Source organism: Pelobates fuscus, chromosome 3, assembly GCF_036172605.1.
Source record: "Pelobates fuscus isolate aPelFus1 chromosome 3, aPelFus1.pri, whole genome shotgun sequence".
NCBI lineage: Eukaryota > Metazoa > Chordata > Amphibia > Anura > Pelobatidae > Pelobates > Pelobates fuscus.
Genome location: NC_086319.1, coordinates 427,418,174 through 427,430,754, shown reverse-complemented (window position 1 = coordinate 427,430,754; position 12,581 = coordinate 427,418,174). Strand labels below are relative to the sequence as shown.

General features: G+C 46.3%; 1 protein-coding gene across 4 annotated transcripts in view; it reads left to right on the top strand.

Moving 5' to 3' along the window:
- Window positions 1-12,581, top strand: part of NEURL4 (neuralized E3 ubiquitin protein ligase 4) — a 281,694-nt gene that overhangs the window by 76,276 nt on the left and 192,837 nt on the right. For all 4 annotated transcript variants that reach the window (XM_063449847.1, XM_063449846.1, XM_063449844.1 and 1 more), the window contains exon 2: window positions 1,658-2,045. In XM_063449847.1, coding sequence (XP_063305917.1) covers window positions 1,658-2,045 — 388 coding nt within the window. The remainder of the gene's footprint in view (window positions 1-1,657; window positions 2,046-12,581) is intronic.

Below are 12,581 nucleotides of genomic sequence, written 5' to 3'. Positions count from 1 at the left end.
CCGCCTCGACAGGAAGGTAATCACTCACTATAATAATAATAATAATATATACTGCCCCGGGGAGCTCTACACCGTCCGCCTCGATAGGAAGGTAATCACTCACTATAATAATAATATATACTGCCCCGGGGAGCTCTACACCGTCCGCCTCGATAGGAAGGTAATCACTCACTATAATAATAATAATATATACTGCCCCGGGGAGCTCTACAGTTTCCGCCTCGATAGGAAGGCAATTAATCAATTAATAATAATAATAATATTATTATATACTGCGCCTGGGAGCTTTATACCGTCCGCCTCGATAGGAAGGTAATCGCTCACTATAATAATAATATATACTGCCCCGGGGAGCTTTACACCGTCCGCCTGGATAGGAAGGTAATCAATTATTATATTATTATAATATACTGTATTATTATATACTGCCCCGGGGAGCTCTACACCGTCCGCCTGGACAGGAAGGTGGGAAATATTATTATTATTATTATTATTATTATTATTATATACTGCCCGTGGGAGCTCTACACCGTCCGCCTGGATAGGAAGGTAATCAATCAATTAATAATAATAATATATACTGCCCCGGGGAGCTCTACACCGTCCGCCTCGATAGGAAGGTAATCACTCACTATTATAATAATAATAATAATAATATTAAATACTGCCCCGGGGAGCTTTATACCATCCGCCTCGATTGGAAGGTAATCAATCAATTTAATAATAATAATATATACTGCCCCGGGGAGCTCTACACCGTCCGCCTGGATAGGAAGGTAATCAATTATTATAATATACTGTATTATTATATACTGCCCCGGGGAGCTCTACACCGTCCGCCTGGACAGGAAGGTGGGAAATATTATTATTATTATTATATACTGTATTATTATATACTGCCCCGGGGAGCTTAACACCGTCCGCCTGGATAGGAAGGTATTATATTATTATTATATTATAATTATTATTATATACCGTATTTTATACTGCCCCGGGGAGCTTTACATCGTCCGCCTGGATAGGAAGGTATTCTATTATTATTATATTATTATTATTATTATATTATTATTATATAAAATGTATATACTGTGTATATAAGGTATGGGGACCGATGGGTCTTATTATATTATATACTGCCCCGGGGAGCTCTACACCGTCCGGCTGGATAGGAAGGTATTATATTATTTATATATGATATTATTATTATAATATTATATACTGTATATAAGGTGGGGGGACCGATGGGTCTTATTATATTATATACTGTATTATATAATGCCCCCGGGAGCTTTACACCATCCGGCTGGACCGCAAGTGGGGATTATTATTATTATTTTATCATTATTATATATTATATTACATCGGGGAGCTTTACACCGTCTGGCTGAACAGGAGGGTGGGATATATTATTATATTATACTGTATTATAATACTGCCCCGGGAGCTCTATTTCATGCTGTTGGACAGGAAGGTGGGAATTATTATTATTATGGTCAATACTGGGGAGGTCAATACTGTACGGCTTGACTGCAAGGTGTGGTACCGGGGGGTCTTATTATATATTGCCAGGGGGACTGTATTATATTATATTGCATACTACCAATATCGTGGCTGCTCTCTAGCGCAAGATGTATTTAAATAATGTCTGTTTCTCTAGATGAACTCATGGAGTGGTTCTATGGAGATAGGTTTGACGACCCAGGACCCGTCTCTCTTGGATTTTCCAAGCAGTGCCACAGGTTTGAAGGGTGGATCTTGGATTGTTTCTGGATGCTCGGTGCTGGAAGATGGTCGGTCCATTCTTGAAGATTATGGTCAAGACCTGGACCAGTTGGGAGAGGGAGACCGTGTAGGGGTTCAGCGTACTGTTTCAGGGGAACTCCATCTATGGGTAAATGGCAGAGACTGTGGTACTGCAGCATGTGGGATACCACCTCTTGTGTGGGCTGTCGTAGATCTTTATGGAAAGTGTACCCAGATTACAGTCCTGTCTTGTCAGCCACCTCCTGAGGATGACGACGATGAGTCTGAAGAACTGGAAGGAGGTGAGGTCTTAGAAACATTTAATCTTTTTAATATTACTAGACGAGTCCAGGCTGCCAAACATATTCCAGTGCAACAGCAATGTAGATCAGCAAAAACCTGTCCTTTAACGCTCTTAACCACCTCATGGCTTCCCGCCTCATGTCTCATGTGTGCTGCTCTGGTGGTGTGGATTAGAAGAGGTTTAGGAGGCTGGGGTGAGTGTGCTGCTCAGGTAGTGTGGGTTATAGGAGGTGTGGGGAGCTGGAGTTAGTGTGCTGCTCGGGTATTGTGAGTTATAGTAGATGTGGGGGAGCTGCAGTGAGTGCTGCTCAGGTAATGTGGGTTATAGGAGGTGTGGAGAGGTTCAGTGAGTGTGCTGCTCAGGTAGTGTGGGTTATAGGAGGTGTGGGGAGCCGCAGTGAGTGCTGCTCAGGTAATGTGGGTTATAGGAGGTGTGGAGAGCTTCAGTGAGCTGCTCAGGTAGTGTGGTAGTGTGGGTTATAGGAGGTGTGGAGAGCTGCAGTGAGTGTGCTGCTCAGGTAGTGTATGGGTTTTAGGAGGTGTAGTGTGTGTTATAGGAGGTATGGGGAGTTGCAGTGAGCTTGCTGCTCAGGTAGTGTGTGTAATAGGAGGTGTGGAGAGCTGCAGTGAGTGTGCTGCTCAGGTAGTGTTGGTTATTATTATTGCAATTTATATAGCGCCAACAGATTCCGTAGCGCTTTACAATATTATGAGAGGGGATTTAACTATAAATATGACAATTATAAATAAACTTACAGGAACAATAGGTTGAAGAGGACCCTGCTCGATCGAGCTTACATTCTATAGGAGGTGGGGTGTAAAACACATTAGGACAGGAATTTGCAATCAAATAAGGTGGACTGCCCTTTAGGAGAGGGCAAGAGACAGGTATGTGAGGTATTGGTTAGTCTTGGAGGCCATAAGCTTTCCTAAAGAGATGGGTTTTAAGGCACTTCTTAAAAGATGCAAGACTAGGTTATAGGAGGTGTGGAGATCTGCACTGAGTGCTGCTCGGTAGTGTGGGTTATAGGAGGTGTGGGGAGCTGCAGTGAGTCTGCTGCTCAGGTAGTGTGGGTTATAGGAGGTGTGGGGATCTGCAGGGAGTGTGCTGCTCAGGTAGTGTATGGGTTTTAGGAGGTGTAGTGTGTGTGTTATAGGAGGTGTGGGGAGTTGCAGTGAGCTTGCTGCTCTGTGTGTGTGTTTTTTATAGGAGATGAGGGGAGCTGCAGTGAGCGTACTGTATTCTCCCCATTAATTAAATAAACATCCATCCTGTGGTTAGTCTGGGCTGCCAGCAACCTGTGAGGCAGTAAAAGCTTGTGAATTTTAGAGCAATCGGACTACATAGGGTTATATTTCTAAATCATTCATTTTTCAGTTCTTTTATTGAGTGTGACAGATCCACTGTCCATGGATTATTGCTTTTGTTTATTTGGTTCATAAACAAAAGCAATAATCCATTATATAATCCGTATATGAACCATCCCCATACAGACTGAACAACTTGGTTTGTATACCGAACTATCTACCGAATGGATAGCCAACCCAGAACAGTCGTGTGCCACTCATTGACCTGACTCACCTCTTTGACACTTTTAAAAACCACAATCCCCAATGTTCTAAGTGGTTGGCTGCGTGGCCGACGCTCGTATGGTCGAACATGAGATGGCTGCCATCTTTACTTCACGAACGGGGTCAGTGGTGTTTGGTCGTCGAGTGTATGGAACTAAAATCGCCACTTGACGGCGCGAACACCGCTGGGACTTCCATCCCCACACATGTTTGGTTTTATTGGATTCCAGAGAGCGACGTTCGGTAGAAGTAAACTCCCAAACGAGGGGCACATGACTGACTTTCAGACGAACATATCTGTTTTGTATTTCGTATAGTTTGGTATCCTCGAAAGAGACCGACTGAACAGACTGACTCCGTGGAACTCTTTTGTGCGGTCAGTCAAAACTATACCTCGGTGGCATTTTGACTATATTTGTGGGATCTGAGCGCATTTCGGATATGTTGGGCGCTCAGATCCAAGCTATTCAGGGATATCGTATTATAGGGGGTACCATACTGTTAATGATGTGTTTTGGGGTGTTTGAGTAATCTATGTCCTGGGCCTGAGAGATAATGTAATTATGTATATACTTTTCTGCAGTCTACTCTCTGGTCCAGTGGGGAATGCCCCTGGAATGTGTAAGGAGACACCCCTTGCATGGGGACTTGTATATAAAGCCAACTGTGGCTCCCATTAACCCCTTAAGGACCAAACTTCTGGAATAAAAAGGAATCATGACATGTCACACATGTCATGTGTCCTTAAGGGGTTAAACTCAGTTCAGCTTAACCCTCAACACAGAGCCTCGTCTCGTGCTTGTAGGGAACCGCTATACCTGCTTATTTATAGCTTGGATTTCTGCTTGGGAACATTTCAGCACTACTCACACTAGTAGGAAAGGACATCTCTGGTGGCGGAAACCCCTGCTCTCATGGGGTGGCCGCCACATTGAGCTTTTGCCCTTGTAAAGAAGTCATTATGGAGGCTGGACTCGCTGCATGCCAGGTTATAATATGGGTTAAAATGGTTTAAACCTATCCTTGTTCCCTTGAGGCCCGTCAGCGATTCCTCCTCTAGTCGCCACAGGGTTTAGGAAGACTTTAATAGCCTGTCTCTGGTAGTCGCAGTGATTAGGATGACCGGTAATAGCCTGTCTCTGGTAGCCGCAGTTATTAGGAAGGCTGGTTATAGCCTGTCTCTGGTAGACGCAGTGATTAGGAAGGCCGGTTATAGCCTGTCTCTGGTAGCCGCAGTTATTAGGAAGGCTGGTTATAGCCTGTCTCTGGTAGACGCAGTGATTAGAATGACCGGTAATAGCCTGTCTCTGGTAGCCGCAGTTATTAGGAAGGCTGGTTATAGCCTGTCTCTGGTAGCTGCAGTGATTTAGGAAGGCCGGAAATAGCTTGCCTCTGGTATTCGCAATGATTAGGAAGGCCGGAAATAGCTTGTCTCTGGTAGTCGCAATTATTAGGAAGGCTGGTAATAGCCTGTCTCTTGTAGTCGCAGTAATTAGGAAGACCGGTGTGGTGGCCACCAAGATAGGAACAAGGGTTTCAGAGATGTTCTTTTCCCCCTAGTGTGAGTGAGGCTGTAGTAATCCCAAACAGAATTTCCCAAGAGTGATAATCCAACACAGGTTAAGTAGTGATATTGCAGGTATAGCTTTGCCCCACAGACATTAGTTGAGACATAAATCTGGGGGTGAACTAGTTTATTGGAGGCCACAAACAGCCTTTTATGCAAAAGCCCCTGCAAGGGGTTTCCAACTCAGCATTACAGGGTAATCACCCCCATGGTTTTCTCTGTACCTGAGAAAGAACTGCTTGAAAACAAACATCTAAATTAAATTATCTCTCAGGTACAGAACATGTACAATTATTACACCTCAAAATACACACAACACAATCAGGCACACCAAAAGGCCTATATCCCCCGAATAGCCTAAAACTGAGCGCCCAACATATCCAAAAAGCAATCAGATCCCACGAACGCAGCCAAAACGCCACCGGGGTAAAGTTCTTGCCGACTGCACGAGGCTCCTGCCCAGAATAGTTCCATGAATGAGTGGTCGGTCTCTTTCAGGCTACGAAATCACACAAAATACTGAATGTAGATATCCGTTCATAGGTTATGTGTCCCTTGTTCGGGAGTAAGTTCCTATCGAATGGTGTTCCGTTTGTGTGGATATAACCGAACGCAGGTGGAGATGGAAGTTCAGCAGTGTTCGGGTGGTCGAGTGTCCTATTTTTAGTTTCACGCACTCGGCGACCAAACACCGCTGCCTGCGTTCACGGCTCAAGATGGTCGCCACCACCACGTGTTCGTACATACGAACGGCGACCACCCAGCCAACCGCTTACAACTTTGCGGTTACAATTGTTAAGGTGGTGTTGACAGGGGTTATAGAGGTTAACAAGCAGCACACGCAGCGTAAGGGTGTTCTGGTAGTTTGGGGGTTTTGTTCGGTATTCGAATAAAATAAGCATAGACTTTTAGGCGACACAGTGAACCGAACATACAGACGAATGGGAGAAAAACTTTAATAATCCAGGGACAGGGTTGTCTGTCACAGCCGGTAATAGCCTGTCTCTTGTAGCCGCATTGATTAGGAAGGCCGGTAATAGCCTGTCTCTGGTAGCCAGAGTGATTAGGAGACAGGTTTTTCAATGTCAAAAATAAAATTCTTAAAGGGACACTATAGTCACCAGAACCACTACAGCTCAATGTAGTTGTTCTTGTGTCTATAACCTGTCCTGTCACACTTTTCAACGTAAACCCAGCCTAGTAACACTTCTAGTGAAAGTCACTCAGACTGCCTCTAGAGTGCATCCTGGGTCAGTGCGACACAGTACACAGCACCTACATTTAGCGTCTCCGCGTTCTGCATGGAGGCGCTGAATGTTCTCTGTGGTGGAATTAACCTCGCCACTGGGCATTGGAGAAGACTGATTGCCAGCCTCCTGCCATGTGACTATGGCCCCTGGGATGTATTGCTCTCCTGTACTGCTGAGGTTTGCTACCAACTACTAGGTGGATTTGGCTATGGAGCTTGTGTAGTGCCCTCTGTTGGTAGCAACAGTAATATGCACTACCTGAATAGCAAGACTGGTAATTTGCATATTCGGGTAGATTTGCATATCGCTAATTCTGCATGCAGGAGAGACATTTTGTGTTAATTATACTCTTCCCCACCCATTTATAAATATGTAATTATGTTATAGTAAGTCACTGTATGTTGCCTGCTATGATTTAACTGTTTGTAATTTTATTGAGTTTTCACAGCAATGTTAATGTAATGACCATATGGGCTAGTCCCAAGTAAAATAAAGTTTTAGACAGTCCTATTTCCCCCCTGTCTCTTATTGGGGGAATCTGCTACAAGGCATTGCTATGCTCTGCATATTCCCTTGCTATAATCACTCCTAAGCACTTTTAAGAGCTCGTTCCTGCTTCGTTCTGAAGGAAGAGAGGTTCGGCCTGCGGTGGTTGTGGTGTCCGCTCGAGTGCTTGGAATTCTCAAGAAGCGCTAGGAGCATCCATCAACGGAGGTACCCAGTCGGGGTGCCAGGTGATCCGTTACATTCCCCATGGCGATGCATTCATTCAATTCATCTCTATGAGGAGATGCTGATTGGCACAGCATGTTGTTTTGCCACACATGCACTATAGCCTTCCAATGATTTCCTATGGGAACGCATTGGATTGGCTGAGATCATCAAGATTGATGATATTAGTCATGGAGGCAGGGCCAGCTGCGGCGAGACCAGCACAATGGAGGGGAGGGGAAGGTGAGTAAAAACTCATGTGATTGGAGGGGGACCGGTCACCTAAACACACACACACCGACACACGCATGCACACTGTAGCGGAACCCCTTTTTGTCTGTCCCATTTATTTTTATTTGTTGGCACTGCTGAGGTTTTACATGCCTGGATTATACAGATTGACATTGCACCAGCTATGGACATACTTTGTTCGGTATACGAACAAAGTACCGAACAAACTGACCACCCTGATGTACATTAATCATGCAATTGACCTCCCTGATCGTTTCTCTCATTCCCTTGGTTTATACGAACTCACTGCTGTATCCCCTGAGTGGCCGCCATTTCGGCAGCCGAACACGTGGCGGCGGACATCTTTTTTTTTTTTTTTTGAGACAATCTTTATTTTTCATTTGACATATTACATATATGTGAGAAAGCAAGGTAACAAATAACATTATCGGAAGAATTGTTATGCAGTATTACATTTAGGGCGTCAGTAAACAATTATTCACATTTAGATCGGTAGAAAAAGTAGTGAGAGACCAACAGTGCTGGTTCATATCAAGTTGTCAACTACGGTAGATGAGTAATTATACATTGAGACGTTGGGAGGGGCAGAAGTATAGCTATATACGTATGCCAACCTATCGGGTTGTTAACAGGGTTGCCTGATGTCATGTTGACCTTCTAGTGACATGTTTTTATACATATACATTGCTATGGGCTTGGGGACCCCTAGTCACCTTGATGGGGGGAGGGGGAATTTACTTAGTGCCCCCACCCGCCGCCCAGGGGTGGGGGCGGGGGGAGGACAGTAGGGGCTCTCCCCTATTACCATTATGGCCGCCACCCAGGGGTGGGGGCTGGGGGGGAGGACGGTAGGTCCCCCACCCGCCGCCCAGGGGTGGGGGCCGGGGGGGCAGTAGGTCGTCTCCCCCCCCCCCCTTATTACCCTTTTTTTTTACAGTTTAGTGGACATGCCCCTACTCGCGGTATAGCGAGTAGGGGCATTGGGGAGATTTGAATCTCCCTTATGCTATTATGGAGGTCATACTCAGTGTTTGTTTGTCCGTTTGATTTTTTTCTATTCATTCATTCGTCTGTCTGATGAATGAATGAATAGATTAAATTCCCGTTCGCATGTCCAGGTGTTTCACTGGGCATGTGCGGGAATCTCACAGTCTGTGTAGTGTGGGCAGATGACGTGTCCCACAGGGACTTCACCTACCCACACAAAGATGGTGGCGCCCTGAATATAGATCGGGGCAGAAAATAAAGAATAAAAAATAGGTAATGTGGGGGGCTTAGGTGCATTTGGGGGTGACTAGGGGGTCGATTGAATGTAGTGGAGGCAGGAGGGGGGTTAAAAAAAAAAACGGGATTCGGCATGACAGTGCCGCTTTAAGATGTGTACTTATTGGCCTGTCTTTACAGACTAACCGTGTTAAAGAAAGAAACAAATAAATAGAAAGCCTATAGAGGTGAATTCTCTTCCCACGTTTGTATCAGGCCGGTTTCAGACCTGGACTCTACAGGAGGGATTCGTGCTGTAGGCACTTTATGTGTATGCAGGCTTTTAGTCCGTATGTTACTTAAGAAGTTGGGTGGCTTGTGTCTGGGATCCTTCCTACGGGTTTGTGTTTGGTCGTACCCCTGAGCTGTTTTCGTGTGTGCTGTTATCGGCGTTTGGCGGTAGTCTTGTGGCTATCGGGGGGTCCGTGTGGCGTGCAAGGTCATGTTACCAGGATATTGTGTGTCTCCTTGTAGTCGCCAGAGCTGGTTCTTATGTCAGTAACTGCGTGTTTTGTGTATTCGAGGTTGTGTCTATCTTAATGATGTTCCTTCCCATTTCCTCCATTCCCCCCTCCATTCCCCCCATCAACGTGTTGTAGTTATGCTCTCCGTGGCTAGTTCGGGTCCGGTCTCCCTGGGAATATATCTGTTGTACTCTGTCTAGACTCGATCCTTTGTCGTTGTAACGGACCGTTTCACACACCAGAGGATAAAACCCAGTTTAGGCGATATCCCCCTTTTCCATAGACCAGCAGCTACAGCAATCACCAATCTCCCGAACTGCAAACTGTATGAATTCTGGAAACTCCCGAACTGGAAACACACGAACCCTGGAATCAGCCGAACAGGAAAAGCATACAATCCGCTTACACTCCTGGCAGTCAGCATACAATCCAATTCCCCCAAAAACTAGACGACACATCGGTTTGAGGGTCAAGCAGAATCTGAGGTCCTGGCACACCCAGCCTGGTTTTTATTACGGTGGTGCATATACAGGACACACCCAGGGGGAGGCATAAAATAACCAATCAAGTAACAGTACAACCCACACATCCCCTCCCCTCAGATAAGCAATTAACATAATTTATTACATACAGTAAAAATACAGTTTCCACACATACTCTGTAACTTTAAAACCATACATCACATTCACATAAAAATACATATCCACAATCAATCCATTCAGGGGAACAACATATTAAAAAATGGCATAAATCAGACCAGGGGTTCAAAAGTTAGTAAAAGTATCTTTTGTTCCCCCTGGCTGGCAGTATTTTAATCTGGCTCAAACAGTAAAAGTAAAACATCCCCACAATGCATCCTGGCTTCCTCCCTTCTGCCCTGGAGATAATTGGAGAAGTAATCCAATTATCTCCCAGGTCAAAGACAAAACTCCATTACACATGTGGGGACCTAAATACAGGATAATGTTTTAAAATCTATAAAGTCACTTTTCATACATTAAACACAGACATGTAACATATCCCCAGATAGCTCAGGTCTGCGTGCACATTATTAGGTGAATGGCACGCAGACCACACAAATACAGTTTAATTGCCATGGAGCCAAAGTCTTTCCCATAGTCTTTCATTATATGAATAGGCTCCATGGCATAGCTATCTGGGGGTATCACTGCTCACACAGGGCAAGTACCGAATGGCCCCACTGTGTTTAAAGGGCCAGAATGAGTGACATGCACTCTGTTAGGGCCGAATACGTTTTGTAAAAGGGCCCAATCTCCCAGGGCCATAGTCCAAAGGCAAGAGGCGGGCAAGCAGCCCCCTCCAAGGACACGTGGCGAGGTCGGTTTCGCCACAGTCGTCCTAAGTCCCTCCCTGTCTATCTCTCAACCCGTGTGACTTAAGCATCATTTATGTCTTCGTAGTCGCCCGCAACTCTGGTGGAGTGTTTGACGTGTCGCTATTTCGTGTGCCCTTGTTGTCAAACTGCTTTTTTGTTTTTAGTCGGGGTATATGTGTTGGGGGAGTATGGTGTTGTCTCTATCTCGTGTGGTCAGTGGTTCCCGTCTCCTTAGTCCCCTTTCGGGTGTCCTAGGGTCTCGGGTTGATGTGGTTTCGTAGCAGGGGTCGGTCGTCTCGTCTAAGTTTGTATACTATCTTGTGTGGAGGGGTAGAGGAGAGTAAGGTCAGGGGTAGAAGTGGCGGATGCGCTCGGTCGTCTCGGCCGTGGTTGTCCGAGAGGACAGCCGACCCTCCGGCAGATGCGCCCCGGCTCGTGCAATCCTCCTGGCCATGAAGTCCATCCACGGGAACCAGGTCAAGGCGCATTTTTCCGAGCGACCCTGCAGGGAGGCCGTCATCATTTCCATGCTGTATATATGTTCCACCCTGTCGACCCATTGTTGGAAGGTGGGTACCGTTGTGCTTTTCCAGTGTGTCGGTATGAGTGTTTTTGCTGCCGTGAGCAGGTGTATGGTGAGTCCCCTTTTGTACTTCTTCAGTGGCATCTGCGTGTGGTTAAGCAGCATCGACAGGGGTTGTAGTGGGAGGTCTGTGTCAGTAATTTCCTTGATCGTTCGGTGTATCAACCGCCAGTATGGTGCGATAAGTGAGCATGTCCACCATATATGGAGCCCTGTGCCTGTCTCCGTACCACATCTCCAACATTCACCTGGTATTGTCTCGTGTACATGTCGGAGAATGTCTGGGGTCCTGTACCAGTGTGTCAATATTTTATAATTGCACTCCTGGTATTTGGAGCTGATGCTCCCCCTATGTGTCAGCTGGAAGATCTTGTCCCATTCGGAATCCGTGAGTACTGTTCCCGTCTCTTTTTCCCAGCGCTCAGTGAAGCCCAACGGGCTGCCATCTCCGTTGTGCTGGAGTATGGCGTATAGTGTTGATACGCCATGCGTGAGGTGTCGCCTCTCTGTGCATAGTTGTTCCAGTGGTAACGGTGATCGGTGTATGTGGTCTTTTCCGGCTATGGTGGTGTAATAGGTTCTCAGCAGATGGTAGTGATATTCGTCCAGTCTTGTCGGTCTACAATCCGGTAGCAGGTCTGCTAGGGTTTGAGTTTCGAGCTGGTGCACCATTGGCGCAGATATGTCCAGTCTGATGCCTGAAAGTTCCTTAGGGCAGCAGGTTTAAGTCCCCCTGCTAATCTTGGGTTGTTGGCTATGGGAGTAAGGGGGTTGGGCGATGTGGTAAGTTGGTTGGCGTATCTTATCCTGCACCAGACCCTTAGTGTGGAGTCGATCATCGGGTTTCCTGTGTACATATCTCCTGGTGTGGTGCCTCCTAGCCACAGCAGGGAAGGGGATCTTTCCCTGTGCCTGCTGCGTCTCCATTCCTACCCATTGTTTGGTGGTCGGGTTGGCGTGCCAGTCCACCAGTCGATGTAGGTGGGTCGCCTGGTAGTATGCGAGTACCGATGGCAATCCCGCTCCTCCTGCATTCTTTGGTCTCTCCAAGACTGCCCTATGGACTCGTGTGGGTCTCTGGTTCCAGACAAAGCGCTGTATGGGCGGCGGCCATCTTAACCCCGCGAACAGCGGTGTTTGGTCGTCGAGTGTCTGGAACTGAAAATGTACACTCGACTAGCCGAACACCGCTAAGACCTCCTGGATGGCAGAAAGTACCGAAACCAACTCACGAACGGCCCGGCATTCGGTAGGATGAATCCCACAAACTAGGGGATTCATCCGGTTACCAACTCCATTATGTGTGGCATAGCCTTTCGGGAGTATTGGGGCACGAATAGAGACCGACCGCAGGGCCAGATTTCATGGAACTAATTTCGGCATCTTTACCGATGCGGTAGGTCAAAACTTTACCTTCTCATAACTCCCGAACACCTGCTCTGATCTGGGTGATTTTTGGATATGTTGCTCACCCAGAGGTATATCACACGTATTTGGGGTACATCTGGAAAGTGGGGAAAAGTATGTACAGTATAAT